The sequence below is a fragment of the Zonotrichia albicollis genome, chromosome 19, assembly GCF_047830755.1.
Source record: "Zonotrichia albicollis isolate bZonAlb1 chromosome 19, bZonAlb1.hap1, whole genome shotgun sequence".
NCBI classification, from domain to species: domain Eukaryota; kingdom Metazoa; phylum Chordata; class Aves; order Passeriformes; family Passerellidae; genus Zonotrichia; species Zonotrichia albicollis.
This window is the reverse complement of record NC_133837.1, coordinates 6,182,501-6,202,894: the sequence shown is the minus strand read 5'-3', so window position 1 is coordinate 6,202,894 and position 20,394 is coordinate 6,182,501. Positions and strand designations below refer to the sequence as shown.

Below are 20,394 nucleotides of genomic sequence, written 5' to 3'. Positions count from 1 at the left end.
CATAGGCAAAGCATATTTATTACTGGCAACAGAGGAGGATTAAAGAACAACAAAAATAGATCTGGTGATTACTTGAGCTGGAGGCTGGCAATCATCAATCTTGAGCTCACACCAAAACTACTTTCTTTCCCATCACACTTCAACCATTAATTAATGTTTACATTATACTGAAGCAAGTTTGATTCTTAAAATCCAGGAGACCACCTTCAGTGTGATCAGTTAAATCTACAACAAAACTCAAGAACAGGACTACAAACAACATTAGTCATCAGCAAGCAAATAAGGACTTCCTAAAAGGAGACAGTACCTTGAATTTGCCTGAAGACTTCTGTTCAAAAAGAAACAGCTTTGCAAATAATGAAACTACTATTTCCCCATTCATCCCCAGTAAGACTTGTGTTGTAGAAACAGGTTTGTTTTTAATAAAGCAACAAAGTAGCAGTTGCTGTTAATCACCAGAGTAACTCTGGGGCTGCAGACTCTCCCTGCCCTCCAAGGTGATGCTCACCCCCCTCCGTGGTGGCTCCAGCTCCTGGCCAAGGGCACCTTTTATTTACTGGCCCACAGCTCCAGTTTGTAACCAGGAGAGAACCACGTCCAGCAGCCCTGGAACTGCGTGTGCACAGCCCAAGGAACGGCGTCACCTCTGAACGCAGCAAACGCCAGCTCCTGCACCACCAGCGAAGAAATTTCAACTACACACAACTTTTCATCATTCAATTCAAAAGCGAGACAAAAAAATCCTTCTGAATCTCCTTTCCACTTGAAAAGCAACACTGATGGAAAGAACTGGAATAAATTACAAATCAGTGGACAGCATGAAGAAGTACTTATTTTTTCCCCTTTTAAATGTTTCCTCAGGTAACATTTAAAAGAATGTTCCTGACTCAATTACTTCAACTAATTCTAGACTGTTTGAAATCAACACAGATCATGCACAACTGTGCTTACAAATAGTATATTATACTGCAGTGCTTATAAAGGAAAAAGTATTTGATCTACATTTCATAAAGGTGTTAGATTAAAATACAGATTAACCACATGCCAAATAATTATTAATATTAAAAGCAGAAAGCAAAAATAGAACTGACAGTTAAAGGTCAAACAAGTCCTCCAAGTATATCCAGGACTACACACTGGCACTGTTAAAGCCCTTCAGAATGAGCATTTCCTAGAAAGCAGCAAGGTAAGGCAATTTGATTTTCACAGAGAAACCAGGTGACAAAACTAACATTAGGCCGACAGAGCAGAAAATACACACCATCGATGTCCTGAACACCGTTTAAAAGCTCACATGGCATTAGGGCTGTGTCACTGATGGCATGTGCTTTATAAAGGCACAGCACTCGTAACGTCTGAGCTATTTCTTAGTCAAGGAAGCTAAAATACACTAAACCAAAACACTTTCACTTTTCCTACATGTGACTCCTCAGAGCACAGATCACTTATTTACAGTTCAACACAGCCTTAAATGTCGGGGGCAGGCCTCACGTATTGCCCTAGAAAATCATTTTGCACAGACAGTTAATGTTTGCTAATGGCAAAGGAATGTATTACCGTTTAAAACCTCTTAATACATTTGCTGTCACGTAACGAAAACATTTGAAAACGCTAAGGCCAGCAGAAGCATTTCACGTGGATGATTCAGTTTACCCATCAGAATAAACGTTCAAATCAGGCAAAGCAGCAGAAACTATCACCAAAACCAGAACAAGCCCCGGGTGTGCCAAAGCACCGAGGGGGCTGCAGGAGTCCCCCAGCCAGCCCGGGGCCGTGCAGAACCGCCCGGCCGGTTCCCCTGACACCGGCAAGCAGCGCTCGGGCTGTCCCCGGCTCCGTTGGCCAGCCCGGGGCCGCTCCAGCCGCTCGGAGCGGGGGAAGGACACGGCGGAGGGCACGGCGGCGGTGCCGGGCGGTGCCGGCGGAGGCGCGGGCAGGACGGGGCCGCTCTCGCCTGTCACACGCCATGTGCACTCGCGGCCTCCGGCGGGCCCCGCAGCGCCGGCCCCGCGTACTCACACTCGCGGCAGCTGCAGCGGCGGCGCCCCGCGCCGCTGGAACACGCCGTCCACGAACACGCCGTTCTTGCCGAGGCAGCGCAGGTAGAAGTCGCCCCCCGCTCCGCCCGCCGGGTCTCCCTGCGGCGGGGGCGGCGGCCCGTCCGCGCCGGCCGGCGGCGGCGGGGGCGCGGCGGTGAAGATCTCGAGGTGGCGGCGGGAGATGAAGCTGGAGTGGCCCATGCTCACGTCCACCGAGCCCTGCGACGAGTTGCGGCCGATGGTCACCGAGCGCTTCTTCATGAGGTACTCGAACTCCCGGCCCTCGAGCCGCGCCACGGCCGCCGCCGCCGCCGCCGCCGCCATCTTAGCGAGGGACGAGCGAGGCGCGGCCCCGCCCGCACCGGCCCCGCGCCGGCCCCGCACACAGCAGGGAACGGGGCCGCGCACCCGGCCCTGACGCAGCCACGCGCTGATTGACAGCGCGCGGGGCCAATGCGCGGCCCGCACGCCCATGGGGCTACGGCGGCGCGGCCAATGGCGAGCGGCGCCGGCCCCGCACGTCCGAGTGTCGGCGCACGAGCGCAGGGGCGCGGCCCGGAAAACGCGGAGCGGAGCCGCGCGCAGGGAGCGGGGCGGAGCTGGCCCGGCGGCACCTCCCGCCCGCCGGCCGTGAGAGGAGGAGAGGGACGGGAGGGGAGGAGAAGGACGGGAGGGGAGGGACGGAGCCGGCTCCGGGACAGCCGCCCCTGCCGGCCTCCGCACCCCCAGCCCTCCCTCTCGGCCACCTGCAGCCTCCGGCGGGGATCCGGGTCCCGCACCTGCCGTCCGCAAGCAGCGCCCTCAGCAACGGCACCGGGCGTGAGGGGAGAGGGGCAAGAATGGAAAATGGAATAAATAGAAATAGACGAATAGTGGTAGAGGGTGAGCAAGAACCACTAGGAGAGGGCTGGGCAACTGCCCAAATTTAGCCTCAAAATACCATATTATTAACAAATTATAAAAATATAACTAAAACTAAAGTTTGATCTGACAGCCTTGTGAGGGTGATGTTAAACCTAAAGGTAACTCCGCCTTGTCAGAGTTTTGTAACATCCATGGAAAATCAGCAGAGTGTTTCAAATGTGCAGTTGCAGGTAGGGCAGGCTGTGTCTGCACACAGCTCGGCTCAGCCCCAGTTTCCTCAGAGGAACCCGGGTACAAGGAGGGAGTGACCTGACACAGCACCAAACACCGAGTGCTGGGTGTCACTGCACAGGTCACAGCATGGAAACACTCACTGAGAACCCACAGCATCGGTCTGACCTGAAAATGGCACAGGCTACCAAAAAAGATGGCATTAATTTTACAGAGTTCAACAAATACAGCATCTGCAATGAAAATATTATACCTGATCCAAATACTCATTGTTCCAGGGACCAGGCACTGTTAAAACTGAAAAGTAAACAGTTAAACACGTTTGGCTATAAACTGTGAAGAGAGTGCTAAAATGTATTCATGCTTATTTACCAACATATGCACTGCAAACGTTCACCGTAACAGCTCCATAAACTCACCATGGTGTGTTGAGAAAAGGGTTGTGTTGTTTGGGGTTTTTACAGTACTGAAGCTCACAATTATTAATAAATAAAAATAACTGCCCAGGTGTGTTCAAGGCTAGGTTGGATGAGGCTTGGAGCAGCCTGGTCTGATGGAAGGTGTTCCTACCCATGGCAGGGGGATGAACTTTAGGTCCCTTCTGACCCAAACCATTCTGTGAATTCAGAAGACATTAAACATTTTTACACTTCAGCCAAAAACCAGTCAGCCTGCTAACAAACATCGAGCAGTAAAGTTGAAATTGAAACTTTTGGGTTTGCACATTTGAGTCAACAGATCTTCAACTGTAGAACTATTTTGTGAATGCTTAGGAACAGAATATGGTGCCTGCTACCTGCAAAGTGATGGCAAACCTTAGTTTTACCCTTAGGATTGTATCAGCAATTTTATAGGCAGCTACAACATAATTCCATACTGGTTCAGTCCATTTATACAATCTCATAAGCACAGCAGATGCAGTAAAATATAGCAACAGTTTAGAGCTTTGGTTTCTTTTACAGAAACTTTAGTTAAATCTTGCCCACACTTTGGTATTTAGAATCAGACTTTCTTCTATACCAACATATGTTTGGCACAGCAAATGTGGAGCATCAGAGAGGCAGTTATGACTCCCTGATTCTCAGCTTGTTTTTATCCCTTGGCTCTGCTGGCAACAGAAATGTTGTGCCTGCTTTGCTAACAATCGCTTTGGGATCCTGAGGGCCCTGCTGGCTGGAACTACCCATGGATTGCCATCTCCTAACACACCCCACGCCTGCAGAGGGAGAAAACTGGCAGGATGGGAGAGCAGCCAGGTGAAGTTCCATCAGACCAGCAGCACTTTTCACCACCCTGATGGTTGCTCAGTTTGCAGAACTCAAAAGTGCTGCTGCTACTTCAGCGTTATGTGAATCACAGCTTTCTTCATTTGTATTAATTGATTAATAACCAGCAGTACTGAATTCACAGAGCTGATCCAGATCCTGTCCTGTTCATACAGAACACCACAGAGAACACTGACATGGAATGCTGAAGGTTTGCAATCTGTCTGCACTGAAATTTCTTTCCAAGGGTCCCACCATCACTAAGCTGCTCTGTGAAAGGAACAGAACAGCAGCAGGGCTGTTTGCTTTTGCACGAGCAAACACCAGAGCCCTTTGTCAGAAGCTCCATTCATTTCAAGAGGACAGCTGAGATCCTTCTGTCCATGTTTTCCTAAACTGGAGCAGATTTAGTCACTTCCTTTGTGATCACACAGCACAGGGACAGGTCACCCTGACCTGCCCAGGTCTGTGCTGCACAGAGCAGCAACATGTGGTGAGCAGCTCACACTGACACAACATTCTCTGTTCTGGGTCTCTGGGTTCCCCAAAAATCCACTTGTGGAACAAAACCTGGCCCTGATGTCAGAGCTGCACTGCAGATAATCCTCTTTCACATTGGTTTTTCCCCTGCCAGCTGACTGAATGCAAAAGGCCTTTTTCTCTGTCTGCTTACATCCACCTTAACTACTCAGGACAGAATGAAGCTACTGACCAAAATTTAATCATCCCAACGACCTTCTGCAATGGTCACTGGCACTAAACAAGCTCTCAAAGCATTTCTTCCTTTTTTCTACTTCATGCCAAGTAACCCAATGTTATCCAGTCCCCACCATATTATGCAGCAGCATCTGACTGCATCAGAAATGAAGCACCTGTACCATCTAATCTTAAACCAGTCTGGCCTGAGGTTCATAGAAATGTGTAAGTACCATCTAAGAGCTAATCCATTCATACTGGTTTATGTCACCAACCTGCCTTTAAATGACTACACAGTTTCAGATTTTTTCATTTTTCCTTGAAGCTCCTGCTGTAGCACCACCAGGGCATTCATTCACAGCTGCTTGCACTGCCACAGAATGAAGTTTTCTTTATTACATGTGCCTTGTCCTGAGGGCTATGAATGAGTGCAGCAGCTTCTCAAGATGCATTTTCATGGATCCCAGGCACAGAGTACTACTAGAGGAATATGATGAATAATCAAGTAGATTAAATGACCTTAATTGCTTACTTTGACACAACCAGCAATTAAACAGCTTTTAAAAGCTATCAGGAGCTATCCATAATCTTTTTATTACAGCAAGTGTCCCAGGCTTCCAGTGAGATTTGATTTTTAGTAAACAAAATCCTACAAAGCTGATTGTCAGAACCACTTCAATAACATTCATGTATAACAAAATGAGCCCTCCAAATACCAGACCCTGTGCAAGTGAATGAAGAAAGATTTCCCATATTGGTATCCCTGTACCTCACAAGCACATTTTTCCTTTCCCAAGGTGAGAAGCCCCTTGTAAGCAGTAACAGCTTCCTCCAGCAGAGCCTCAAACCCACAGGCACATTTTTGAGTAATCCCAGGAACTATCCTGGAGCTCTTCACATGCTTAAATTTAACAAGGTGTGTAAAACTTAGCAGGACTCGTGCTGGGATTTAGTCATTCTCTCACAAATGCATTTTGGTCAAGGGGAAAGTGTTACAAAAGCACTGTGTAATTGCTGCAAAATATTGAAACCAGCAAATGCCTGGCATGGTGGGAAGCTCTCCAGATACACCCAGCCAGTTTCTGAAGTGACTTTAATAATAACAGGAGAAAATAACCCCCTACACCTCAAATGTTAGCATTTTTTCCCTTATGGATGACTTTCACACCTCTTTAAGGAATAAAGCTGTAAAGTGCAATACTCTTTAAAAACCTAAGACATCCAGACCACATTTTTTGTAGGAGGAACAGGGAGGAGGGCAAACACAGCTACCTGAGCTGCCACTTGTTCACATGCTATTGACTGGGAGAGAAGGGCAATGAGCACTGCCCAAGCCAAAGCCACCCAGCAGCTCACTGGGCTGGCCAGCTCCTTTGTGGAACTGCTTTATTATCTTTGCATTCTATCCACAGGCTGCCTGCTTCCTCACACAGCCCAGAGAACCAGTCAGCACTTCTCACAAGTGCAAGGCACAAAGCTTCTGGCTCAGCAATCACTCCCTGCCACAGAGGAATTGCTCCTCTCCAGGTGGGGAAGCCATCCAAAAGCGATGAAAAATAATCAGGCTAATTAATTCTTATCTGCAAAGAGCAATTACACAACTGACCTCAAGCAGCTGGGGGAGGTGAGCATGCTGGAACTTCACAGTGACCAAAGGGACAAAGGCACAGCCCCAAATCCTTGCACAGAGCATCCCTTCCACTCTCCCAGGTCATCCTCACAAAGGAACTCTACACTGGAATTTGGTTTTTTTTACCACAAAAGGATTTTCAGAAGCTGCAGCAGCAGTGTCTGTTAACTGGAAATGCAAACCCCCCTTGCTTTGCAAGCCAGCCCTTTGCCAAAGAAATAGTTAATTATTCTTCAGGCTTCTATTTTATGTTTAAAATTGGACCTGATGATTCAAAAGCATTGAAGTTTTGTTACCCATTTCTAACCAAGGTTCTACACAGCGAAGTCCTGAAGCATCACCAGGACCAGATCTCAGCAGTGCAGCACTCACTGGATTTAATGCTGATCATTAGGAACTGCTATCAGTTATGAGCCACAATTCTACTGCAAGAGTTTTCTCAGAGTTCTTTTGCCTTTTCTGCATTGGAATGTTCATCCTCTTTGCTGGATCAAGAAATGTGCAGCAACTCTGTTTGAATTAACTACATGAAACAAAACCAAAGGTAAATCAAATCCAGTACCAAGTGTAAACTAACAAGAATCAATAAGAAAAAAAAGGCTTTCAAATATTCTTTTTGTGACAGAGCCTTTTAATAGAAATTTGTCATTTCAAGGTGAAATTAAGTTTTTATCAAAATCAGTTTGGTTTGGGTTTGTTTTAAAATAAATGCCTTTTCCTCAGCCAACAGAGAGCCAAAAAGAAAGTAACAGTGAAAAGTAAAGACATACTTTTCTTTATATCTGTCTTTGAAATATTTCTGTGTCCAACAGGAAAAGTGCAGAACAAAGCAAACTTCAGAATAGAGTTACTGAGATACTGAGGTATGAAAAGCTATTACACAAAGGTTCAGAAATTGCAATTGTTTTCACTAGAGACAAATGTTATTGAAATAATGCAATAAGGCACAAGCACTGTGAGAACAACCTCATGTTCCATAAACAGATATTGTAATATCCTATAAAGAAACTGGCTGAATTCAAAGCACACAAGGAAAGATCCTATAAGGAATATGATGACAGCAGCACTGCTTTTCACATCCATATAAAGTATTTAACATTGGGATTTTTAATGTGTAGCCAAAGTCTGAACAACTTAAAATAGGATATTTTCCATCCCTGTTAAGAATCTTCCAACACAAGAAGCAACCTCTGTTCTCTGTTTATACCAAAATCTCCCAAGAACCAGCCTTGCACAGCTGCATTTGTAGCACTGACATAAGGTGGAGCTGCTTGGGATTATCTTTCCTGAAGACAAAACAAGATACTGAAGTAATTCAGTCTCAGGTTTGGCCCCAAAGATTTTCTCATTTTCCTAATAAATCTCAAAATATTCAGAATGGTTGTCACATTTAATTGTTTTTTCTATGAAACTGAAGGAAGTTTACAGCTAATCTTTAAAACATAAAGCATTTAAAGTTTTGATAAAAGAGAGAGAGAAAGGCCAATAGTGTAACTTTCTGCAAGGGGAACATATTTGAACAATACATAGCTGTTTAAAATCATTTAGGAAAAAAAAACCCAAACAAATGTCGTGGTGGACAGATTCTGTTGGAGTCCTGTGCAAATCACAAGGTGTTCAAGCAACCTCCAGAAGGGCAAGGGGAGAATACAAACATTTCTGACGGGAGAGACAGGAATCTTTTCAAAATTCAGACTGATGTTAACATGCTTTGCAATACAAAATGGACAGCACAGACAGGTCTGAGATTACCTTTAAAAAAAAAAGAAATATTGCCCAAATATCAATACCAAAGTCTTTTTGACACAGGGAGAGAAGAAAAAAAATCAATGAAAACCAATTTATATCTACTGCGAATATAGAATATTGAGGCAGAAAGATGTCACTCACTTCCACACGTTCACCTGAGTGATGCATAATCAGCACTGTGAAGGTGAGAGCCTTGGGGAAAACAGAACCACACATGAGGAACAAAGTTCCCTTCAGCAGATATTCAGAACTCCAACACACAGGCACCTCAAAACCTCAATCAGGAGCACAAAAATGAAGCTGAATCTCATCAGTCCAAGGCCACCATGGGGTTGTGGGAGGAACAGCCAGCACAGTCTGTGAGCAGAAGCTGCTGATGCTCAGAGCCAGTAATTACTGACACATGTTCAACACAGGAATCCATCTCTGCTGAGGACTTGGCTTCTTCAAAGCCCATCTCCTCCACCTCAATTTATTTTGCTAATTGAATTAGCCTGTGCTTAATTTGATACTCTATTTTCATTTCAGTCTGACAAAAGGAATGATGCACAGACTGTATTCCAAGCACAAACAAACAACCCACCTGTGATGAGCACCCAGAGTTTCTCAGCAGAGTTTCCAAGTGCCCCCTATTCCATCCAGGGCCTCCTGTGGGGCATCCCTGCAGCCAGGGGAGCTGAATGTGTGGAGAGAGACAGAACTGAACACAGGAGGGATGTGGAATAATCTGCTGGTGATTGTTACAGTCACTGCAGTCAGCAACACAGCTTTTCACTTCATCAAATCACTGAGTGAGGAGCAGAACTGGGAGAAGGAATTACAGAATACCCTGAGCTGGAAACACCCACAGAGATCAGCACAGCCCAACCTGTGGCTCAGGACACCCAACAATCCCACCCTGAGAGCTGTCCCAGCTCTCCTGGAGCTCTGGCAGCCCTGGGGCTGTGCCCATTCCCTGGCACACAAAAGATTTTTCCTGATCTCTGCAGGAAGAATCTTTGCCCAATGTCCAAACCTCCCCTGAACACGTGGCTAAACAAAACAAATCCCAAACAACAGAAGAGCAAAGTTTGCTGAGTAGAAATAATAGAAAGTTAACATGAAGAGAAACATTCCTATATGTATAATTAATATCTAGACCATAATACATTACAATTTTATAATGCACTTAAAGCTTTTCTGAGGATGGACTGCAGCATTAGAGAAAAAGAGCAACATGCATCAAGTTCACAGCAGAGCACAGCATCAGCTACAGAACTACAGGACTTTTTTGACTTCTCACAAGCTGTTTGTGCCACCTGAAACTTGCAGAGTGCAAAAGCTTTGCAGATAAAATCCAGCCACCTTCTAACAGGATTCTTAGAAATAAACCAGAAACTGAGAGTTTAAAATAGATTAGAAATATTAGGAGGTTACAAGGACACATTACAAGGACACAAACATAAAATCAGTCAACTTTCACACATCACCATTAAAGTTTCTAACCCAAAATATATTTGTAAACCACTATTAAATTTAGAAGCTGTCTGTAAATAGAGCAGCTACACAAGCCCTGCCCTGGGGCTGGTCAGTGCTGGGCATGACTTGAGAAGCTCAGCAATCCAACAACTTCATTAGTGTGTTGGCAGCTCCAGGATTCTAATGAATTTTTAACTTTCTCCTAATCAGTTTCAAGGGACTATTTGTATTTTCCCTCATCAGATCCCTAATGGCACTTTTCACTCAAATTGCCTTTATTTTACTTAATAAGGCTGTTTTCCTCTCTAGAAAACACTTAGTAAGAAGTTATTTGCAGCAATCAGATAGATTATTGATGTAAGCACAATTCTGCAAACTGACCTGTGACACATCATTCCATTTTTGTCATATACTGGTACAGAGCTCTGCAGAAATGATTTTATTTGCAAGTTTGGTGTCAGTGATGGTCTTCCTGCCTGACCTTTTTGTGTGTTTTACTTTCTGCAGCTTTTAAGGGAAATGTTGTTCAATATAAAGGTATCTTTCTTAATTCCATAACAGGGGGTTTTGGCTCCCTCTGAGGTTGGCCAAGCTTTGAAGGCAGCATTAAGAACTGAGTTTGTGTCAGTGTGACAAAACTCAAATACAGCAACTGTAGCCCACTACTCAGAGGCTTTTCAAATCTCCTAACAGCCCTTGTTATGTGTTTCTGTAATGTCCCATGATTTATGCACTCTCATTCTTTGATTTCTGCTCCATTCTGATTAAAGAAAAAAGCAAATACAGGTAAGAACATGCTCCCTATAATTAACACCAGAATCAGTCCTCAATTCCTTCCACAGATAACATTTTTCCCTCAGTTTATCAATCTGTGATTCTGTTCAGTCTTTACACAAACCCAGAGATGTAAATGCAGCTGAAAATCTCATTCCATTAATTTTCTTCCTTTGTAAGAAAAGACTGAAAGGCAATTTTCCCCCAATAAAACAGCAGCAGTAATTGCAGAGGCAGGGTTTTAGTGCACAAGAGGGGAAGAAAAACATCACTCACAGCTGTAACTGAATAAAGCAAGATTAGGATGGATGGAAGCAGGGAAGGAGAGAGGATCACTGGACATCCAAAAGAGACACATTTTTGTATCTAAAAATATTTTTTCTTTCAATTCCCAATACAGAATTTTAAAAACAAAACTCACACTCTCTGAGAACACCTGGTGTCAACTCACCAATTAAACACATCAATTAAACACATCAATACTGCCCTGCAGCTTGGAACTCACCTTTGCTATTTTACACCACAAAGATCTGATATCAAAGAGTAATCAAAATTTGAAACAAGTGAATTTCAAACACCTACTAAGTATCATCACAAAGTTTTTTTTTTTCCTCTTAACACCTCGTTGTTGGTTTTTTTATTATTAGGAAGATATGAGGCAGAATAGGCAAATGAAGAAAAAAGTTCCTAAAATCAGCATTCTGGAAGCTCATAATTTTAAGTTAAACCCTTAATATCCTATTTCTAGTGCTCAATAGGCTTTACATTTGTCACCAAAAATAGGTATTATTTGCCTAAGATCCCAGAATAATTTGACCTAATAATCTGAACAGCTGGATCAGCTTTTTCCTCAGTGCTTTTGTGCATGCCTACAAGGTGAAAAGGTGTTTCACATCATAGATCAATGTTCAGCCCACAGCTCAATGCCAAGCTTGCAGTGCTGCTGTCATTTCCTGGGCTTGCCACTGGTTCCCAGCCTCAGAGCACCTCCCTGGTGTGACAGAACAAACCACATGAAAGCAGTGACAGGAATAAAAAACAAAAACGAAAAGTCAAAGGTCCCACCCTTCTGAGGGTGTGTTTAGGTGAGTTCCTGGCTATCACACGGACTCAAAGTGTGCCAGAGGCTGTGGGGACACTGGAAAGGAGAAGGGCAGAGCAGCAGCAGCTGTGGGAGCTGGAAGATGAAGCCAGGGGCACTGTTACCCTGGCAGCCCTGCAATGGCTCTCACAGAACACTCTGCACATTCACCAGGGCATTCCTACACTTCCATCACAGATCCTCTTCTGCCCATGGCTTTTGGAAGCTGTCCTAAAAAAGAACAATAAATATCTTATTCCTGCATTTCCTGTATTTATTTGTAATTCAACATTATAGGTTTATGCCCTAAGTATTGAGTATTGCCAACAGCACAACTTATGATTCTGCTTAAAGTAATTCTCCTAAATCACATTTTTAATGTATCAATGTAACAAGAGGGTAAGTAATTCTTATGGGTTTAGTTCTGACATCTGAACATAGACAAATTCCACAATTTTTACAGACCCACAGGAGCAGAAAGCCTGACTTGGCCATTTTGACTAAAGCAGAGCCACTGTTTATCATATCCATCAGAAGAAAGAATCTTGTTCCAGAATCATTTCCATTCACCATTCTGCTAACTTTACTGGAAAACAGCAATGATCATATTCTGCTCTACAGAAGTCAGATATTCAAAAGTGTATGCTCACAGAGCAACCCAAATACATCACCTGTCACATTGTAACACTACAAAGGGAAATGTTTAGAAGTCTTCTTTCTCTTGGTTTTTCTTCAGCATGAAGTGCCAGTGTCATGGGAGGTTTGGAGGAAGCCTTAGTAAGGGATGAGTTGTGCTCTATTTCAGTACTATGAACAAGAATAATCCTTCTACCAGTAATTTACACAGTGAGTGCAACTCAACAAATCAGGTACTGGCAGTGTTATTCTACTTGCATAACAGCAAGTCATTAAATAATAGAAATATTTGCAGTGTGCATTTAAAAAGACACAAGAATGAGGTTGAACTGGCTGAGAATATGCAGTTGTGGATTCTTCAGATCTTGAGGACTTTGGAGGAAAATGTAACAGCAGGCTGAGTCCTCTTCCCTTCTCACTGCAATGACACCAACAATTGAAAATCTGAGAGCTTCACTGAGCACAGGTGCCACCAGTCCCACTCCTTCCATGAGCCAAACTAATCTATTTACATGAGTCATTGTTTGGTCAAAGAAAAACCTGAAAAGTACAGAGCAAAGAGAAAACACAAATACAGAACAAGTGGCATTTTCATTTTGAGAAAGTCTCAAAAAACTGCCTTCTCAACTTTTTTTTTTAAATCTATCTGTCCAACATTCAGTAGAATCTATTGTTCATAAAGCAACATTGAATTCAGATACTTCAAAAGCCTCATGATAATATTTAAGAGCAACAGCAGTTTCTCACAGCCAGTGCAGTAGCTGATTTAAAAAACTGAATGCAGACTAGAATGATCTAATTAGGGGAATTTCTCCCCACAGTGAGGCTGTTCAGTGTAAGCTGGTGGGAAAGCCCAGCTGGCTTGAAAACTGTAAGATCAAGACCTGAAAGCTTATGCAAGTGTGTGGTTAAAGAAAAAAAAGTTCAGAACACTGGAAGTTTCTGTGCTTCTGATAACCAAACACTGAATACCCTGAATGCTGCACCAACCTCAAGTTCTTGGTTCAAAACCTCTCCAGGATTACTCACACTTGGTAACTACAAAACATTCAGTGCCACCACCGTTCTGTAGAACTTCAGTTACTGCCAGTACTGCTCTTACTCCATCTCTGTGACACAAGAAAATAATTAACATGCATCACTTATCAGCTCATGTACTATCAAAAGCAAAGCCAGACATCAAATGATTCAATGACAGATGATTTTGGATAAGCACCACAGTAGCTGATCTCAATTACCCATTTTCTCAAAGGCACCAATGCAATCTACAGTCCAGCATTTTTACCCATCATTTCCCTTCCATTTGTGCCTTCCAATACATGGGATATGTTACATTTGTTCCCTAAAGAGAAGCATTCCAAGAAACACATTCAGAGGGAAGCACACTTGATACTGCAACTGACACTAGAACCCTTCTGAGTTTTAAATAAAATGTAAGGAACTCAGTCATTAAAATAACCTACAAAAAGTTATCAAATTCTGACTAAGTTTAGCAACACCATGGGCACTTTAGCTTGTCTTCTTTTGTTGCCCCTCAGAGAAGTCTCTACAGACTCTTCCAGGGAAATAATCCACTCCACACTTAAACATTGACATACCACAATAAAACTTTAGGTAATTGAGTTTAATGTGCTGTTCAACACAACATAGAATTTCACACAACTTACAGTAATTCTTTACAGTTCACAAGATCCTCATAGTAAAATCAAAATGGAGCAAAAATTGCCCCAGTATTGTTATGCAAGAGCTTGATTTTCTTCTTGCTGCTCACCCTGAAAAGCAACACAGTAATAACAGTTACAATATGACATTCAAACACTTAAACATGAAATAAATTCATATTGTTTCATTATGTCTAGGGAAGTGCACTCCCTTAATACAATCTCCTAACCTGGAAATAAGAGGAAATATCACAGTAAGTGCATTTGTGCTTTTCTATGTGCAGTACCCCTAAAGAGACCAACAGCTTATGTATTATGATATACAAACAGAGGTTTCACTAGTGAAATACAGACCAGCATTCAGCATTACAATAAATGATTTGTCTGACACTAAGCACTCAATTGTCTGTAAGGAAAAGCTGTGTTGCAGTCCCTTTGAAGCCACATTAGTGACACAACCACAGACTGTGGTTTGACAGGGGTGGGGGTGGTTGTTTTTCTTTTTTTTTCTTTTTTTTTCTCCTTTCTTTAATTAAAAACAAACTATGAACACTACAGATCAAAAGCAGTACATGCAGAATCTTTTAAGCCAATTAAAAACTGCAACTAGTCAAAACAAGGCACTGAAAATTGATTTGTTTGAAGGGAACAGGAAGCTGTCCTACCAAGCAAGTTATATTTATCAGGCTTTTTTTTTTTTTCCCTTTCCTTTTTTCTTTTAAATTTAACTCACACTTTCCTGCTTGCTAAGAAACTCCTCAGCTGATCACCTTTGCCATGGTAAGTTGTAGCATTAACACTTGCAGGACCTTCCCTGGAGATGATTTATTTGCTTCCCAAGGGAATTGCACTTTCCAGCTGGACAGCAATCACACAGCTTTTCAGAGAACACTTTACTCAAGATGAAGAGAAGTTCTGCAACAAGAATCTTGCAAAGTCTCACAGCTGAGGAAAGCTGTGAAGCAAAACTCATTACAAAAGGAGCTACCAGGGCCAAATTAGGAGAGACAGGGAGAGGCTGAAGCCTCCCACAAAACTGAGGCTTCCCAATTCAACATTTGTTATTGACTGACACCAGCTCATCCCACTGCACACTTCAGCCATCCTCTCTGAACTGCTCTGACACTCCTGAGTGTCCATTTCAGATTTGTATTCTGTTTCGTTTGTACTCAACTGAGGAAAAATAAAAAAGATACAGTCCATGACCAAATCCCAAGAAGCTGGTTCATAGAATCACAGAATGGTTTGAGTTGGAAGGGACCTTAAAGATCATCTTGTTCCAACCCCCTGGCATGGGCAGTTCTATCATGAGAATTTGTCTTTTTAACACAGTAAAGGAATTTTTTAATCCCTATCATTCAACTACTAAAACAGTAAAAGAATCTCAAATTCCCCAAACCTTCCTCCTGTTCAACCACTTTGGCTATTACTTTTCAATGTTAGAGCAAATGACATATAGCTTAAAAAATATTGTTTGTTATCTGTTTTGACAGCTTTGTAATTGTTACATGTACACCTGAAAAAGAATTTTAAATAAGCTTGGTTAAATTCCAAATGTTAACAGGTTGTAGCTGTCGTATCTAGAAAGAAAAAAATGCAATTGGTGTCAACATTCAGAATTATTTACTTGTTATTAGCAAACAGGAATATCGTGAAAATCTACTCACATACCCAGTAAAAACCCTGCGACTTCTGTGTCATTTCTGAGATCCAACTTCTCCTTGAGCGTCAGCTACCGGTCAGTGTGATTTCCCACGTAAACTGTTGTTTTCCCTCTTCTTCTATCAACACTTCGCTTTCTCTTTTTGTTTTCCAGAAAAGACAACACTAGGGGCCTTCCACATCTCTTTGCTGGGAGGGACATGCTGAGCCTGAAAATAAAGGACAGGCTTTATTGAAAGGCAGCTCAGAACAACAGCTGGTACCTCAGCGTCCCGAGCCAGCACAGCGAGAACCGATGGCAGAACAGCTTCGGCTCCTCGCAAGTCAAGCACCCGCTGCAGCCCCGCACCGGCGGCTCCCGACCCGCGCCCACCCGCTCGGGTCTATCCCCTCGGTGTCTCTCCGGGAGAAACGGCACAGAACCGGGCAGGCGGAACACGGCGACGGACAGCGGGGACAGCCCCGCACACCGCTCCGGACGGGAGTGAGCGGCCATACCCGCCTCACGTCACCCCTTGAGGAGAAAGAAGCCATTCTCGCCTCACGCCGCTCCTGAGGGGAGGAGACATTCCCGCCTCACACCGCCCTGAGGGGAGGAGACATTCCCGCCTCACGCTGCTCCAGAGGGGAGGAGACATTCCCGCCTCACACCGCCCTGAGGGGAGGAGACATTCCCGCCTCACACTGCTCCAGAGGGGAGGAGACATTCCCGCCTCACACCGCCCTGAGGGGAGGAGACATTCCCGCCTCACACTGCTCCAGAGGGGAGGAGACATTCCCGCCTCACACCGCCCATGAGGGCAGAGGAGAGACCATTCCCGCCTCACGCCGCTCCTGAGGGGAGGAGACATTCCCGCCTCACACCGCCCTGAGGAGAAGAGACATTCCCGCCTCACACCGCCCATGAGGGCAGAGGAGGGACCATTCTCGCCTCACGCCGCTCCAGAGGAGAGAGGAGAAGCCATTCCCGCCTCACGCCGCTCCTGAGGGGAGGAAACATTCCCGCCTCACCCCGCCCTTGAGGGGAGGAGCCATTCTCGCCTCACCCCGCCCTTGAGGGGAGGAGCCATTCTCGCCTCACCCCGCCCTTGAGGGGAGGAGCCATTCCCCCCTCACGCCCCTCCTAACGGGAGGGACCATTCCCGCCTCAGACCGCTCCTAGTGGGAGGCTCCATTCTCGCCTCACGCCGCTCCTAACGGGAGGGCCCATTCGCGCCTCACACCCCTCACAGGACAGATACACACACAGACATATACACAGACACAGACATTCCCGAGTCATGCATCCCTGAGGGCACACCAGCCCCTTTCGCTGCTCCGCAAGGCGGACAAGCGCACCTCACACCGCCCGAGAGGGGACAAGCCCTCACAACGTCCCTGCGGGGTGCACCCGTTCCTCGCCGCCATTCCCTTTTTCCCCCACGCCAATCTCCCACTGCCCCCGGCTGGGTGGTCGGTTTGTCGGTCGGGGTCGGTCTGTCCGTCCCTCACCCACCGCGGCAGTGACCGGGGTAAACAAGGGACATGTGACCGGCGGCGCGCGCTGATGGCGCCTGGGTGACGTGAGGGGCCCGCCCCAGTTTTAAAGAAAAAGTCCAACAAAAAGGATTTTTTAAGTGTTAAACAGGACAGTGGCTTGAAACCTGTCCTGAGGGAGCAGCCAGTGGCGCTCAGGTAAAAACTGTTCTCAGCCCTTCACTGAAGCCCAGAGGAATAAATAAACAAGTTTTTTTTTTTTTTTTAATATTTGTTTAATAACAAACTTCAGTTATATATGCACAATAAAAAATCGACTGTTTTCCCAAGCAGCAATTCGCGGGATGGATATCCAAAATACTGTGTGGTTATCTTACCTTCTGAAAGGCCAGATTCAAGGACAAAACTAGAATTTTGCTCTGAAGAGCAAAAGGTGTTTGAAATGTGACCTACCTGTGAAAATACTACATCAGTGACACCAAGAGAAAGAAAATGCAGTGAGAATTTGCAATCCCTGTTGTCACAGTGTGCTCCAGCAGTGATATATAAGAAACCTGCATTCCTTGGCGCCTCCACACACTCCTGCTGACAGAGTCTGTGTTTTAAAATAATAACTAAAAACTCAGACTAAGTTAGCGAGCAATATTTGGATAATTTTATCTAAACAAGAGAGGGACAATCATACCTGCCAATTTTAACGAAAATGAAGCTAAGACCTGCATTCTGACTGCACCTTGAGCAGCCTAATCCACGTAATACGAAAGTAGAATTCCTCATGTTTATTGTTCACTGCTGATGTTGGATGATTCATCACATTTAAATTCTTTCACATGAGCTTCCCAGCTTCCTTCTTTTATCTGTTATCATAATATCCGAAGAGAATTAATAATTTTTGTATGAAAAAGAAACTGAATTATGCTGTGTGGTACCTAACATGCAATAAAACAGGCAGAAAACATGAAGTAAAAAGATAAAAAGAACAGTCAATCAAACCAAGAAGCTGAGGCATTTTTACTACAGAAAAACGGCATCTCTAACAATATATTTGTTTCAAGTTTCCTATTTTACTTTCTCCCCCTCGCCATCTGCCTCTGTTCTGCTTTTTTCTTTCAAAAAGCACCCACCTCATTTAGCTTCACTCACCCCATCACAGGATTCAGGCTGAACTAAAACAAAATCCCCAGTGCCAAAGCCAAAAAAGCACTACCTCTTCATAAAAGACTTATTCCATAAAAAAGTTATTCCAAAAATACCTCCCCATTTTCTTACAGTAGCTGTAGATCTTTAAGAGAAGCAGTCCATCTCGATTCAGTGCTTTGTTGCACACTCTCTAGGCAAAGGAACTCGAGTTTTTTGGCCCCTGGTAACTCTGGGTGGTACCTGTGCTTTCAGTGTTGCTCTTTTTGCCCAAATTTTGCCCTGTTCTTTTGGTAGCCAGCACCAAATCCCACAAGAGTGAGATCCTGTAGTGTGGAAAAAGAAGGAGAATTACAGAACAGGAAGTTTTTGATCAGGAGCCGCTCCTTCCATCAGGGAAGCACCTGAGCAATGCCCAGGGGATTTGCTGTTCTGTGGAGCAGAGTCCCACTGCGTTGCTTAGGAACACCCTGCGTGAAAATAAAACCATGTTGGGGAGACAATCCTCAGAAGGAAATAGTGAGAACTAGAGAATGCCCATCTTTGAGGCGTGTGCCATGCAGTGGTCAGGAGAGCCTGGCAGTGCCAGAGCCAGAGGAAGCAAAGGATAGTGAGGAGAAGATGAAATACAAAAAGTACTGTGAAAAACACCAAACACTCGTATTTGAAAATTTTAAAAGTTTAATAGTAATGAAATGCTTATAAAAATAGTAATATAATTAGAGTAAGAATAATTTGGACAATTTGGATTAGGACAATATGAGACAATAGAAACAAAGAGTTATGGATGGTCTGGGTACCTTTTTCTGGGCAAAATAAGCACGAAAAAGGACACACGTTAACAAAGGATTAACCCTTAAAAACAATAACCTGTTGCATATTCATACACTTCTTACATGATGCATAAATTCCATTCACACAAAGGATTCCTTCTGGTCAGTGTCAGCTTCTTCCTCTGAATCCTAACGGGGTCTTCATGGCTGAGTGAGGTGGGAAGAAGTTCATTTCTCCTGATAATGGAGCAATAAATTCTCTTTCTCTGAAAGATTTAGATGTCCTGTGACTGCTATCTCACTGCGAGTCCTTTCTTAAGAAAAAAAAGTATCCTACATAGCATCGTTTCTATTTTAACATTTTGCTATAACCTAAAACTATATTTAACAGCATTACTTTCTAACACAACACATAAAATATTCATTTTAATATTTGCAAAAAGCCAATCATAAAATGTGCATCTTTCACAGTGCTAACGTGTGGCAGCACCACAATCTGAGTCTGGAGGTGAGTCCCCGCAGGGCACACGCTCTCATTTGTGAGTCAATTCTCTGCAGCAACCATGGTGAATTTGTTACTGCAGGGAAAACTTCTGTGCCCAGCTGGGGTATGGCCCTGAGTCTTTGGGTCTCCTGGGGAGAACGTGTTCTGTGAGGTGCAGAGAGGAGCTGAGCCAGCTCAGACACCCTCCCAAGGCACCTCAGTGCCCATCCTTGTGGCACGGGAGCAGCAGGATGGAGTAAGGGACCCACTGTTATCCTGGCTGTGTGTCTGGGGAGCTGGGGGCTGCTGGGGACCCGTTGTTATCCTGGCTGTGTGTCTGGGGGTTCTGGAGCTGCTGGGGACCCACTGTTATCCTGGCTGGGTCTCTGGGGTCCTGGGAGCTGCTGGGGTGCCAGAGAGGACTCACAGAATGACAGAATCAGTTGGAAAAACCTCTGAGATCATCGTGGCCAACCTGTGACCAAACACCACCCTGTCAGCCAGACCACGGCACTGAGTGCAGTGTCCAGGTGTTTCTTGAACATCTCCAGGGATGGTGACTCCACCCTGAGCAGCCCATTCTGATGTTTAATTTCCCTTTTCATTAAGAAAATCTTCCTGATGTTCAGCCTAAACCTCCCCTGGTGCTACTCCAGGTCTTCTCTCCCCTGACTCTCCTGTGTTATAGAGAACGTGGTCACCTCGAAGCTTCCTCTTCCAGGCGTGGAGGGCCGGAAGAGAGGGAGGAAAAAATATGGAACGCTTCACGAATTTGCGT

General features: G+C 44.5%; 1 protein-coding gene, 1 long non-coding RNA gene and 1 other non-coding gene across 21 annotated transcripts in view; all 3 read right to left on the bottom strand.

Moving 5' to 3' along the window:
• Positions 1 to 2,829, bottom strand: part of FOXK2 (forkhead box K2) — a 45,595-nt gene extending 42,766 nt beyond the window's left edge. Inside the window, exon 1 of the mRNA XM_074555039.1 lies at positions 2,020 to 2,829. Coding sequence (XP_074411140.1) covers positions 2,020 to 2,513 — 494 coding nt within the window. The 5' untranslated portion in view covers positions 2,514 to 2,829. The remainder of the gene's footprint in view (positions 1 to 2,019) is intronic.
• Positions 2,830 to 9,907: 7,078 nt separating this feature from the next.
• Positions 9,908 to 17,295, bottom strand: LOC102072499 (uncharacterized). 19 transcript variants are annotated; one of them, XR_012583185.1, is made up of 6 exons: positions 17,085 to 17,295; positions 15,756 to 15,955; positions 14,818 to 14,999; positions 14,091 to 14,195; positions 13,414 to 13,532; positions 9,908 to 12,963 (listed from the first exon to the last, which is right to left on the bottom strand). It is a non-coding gene; the product is annotated as an uncharacterized LOC102072499 (long non-coding RNA). The 19 variants fall into 19 exon arrangements; XR_012583190.1 differs by having other exon boundaries at positions 14,855 to 14,999; XR_012583183.1 differs by having other exon boundaries at positions 13,414 to 14,195.
• A 3,069-nt stretch (positions 17,296 to 20,364) lies between these two features.
• Positions 20,365 to 20,394, bottom strand: part of LOC113460191 (U6 spliceosomal RNA) — a 107-nt gene continuing 77 nt past the window's right edge. The window contains exon 1 of the small nuclear RNA XR_003381956.1: positions 20,365 to 20,394. This exon is cut by the window's right edge and continues 77 nt beyond it. This is a non-coding gene — a small nuclear RNA (U6 spliceosomal RNA).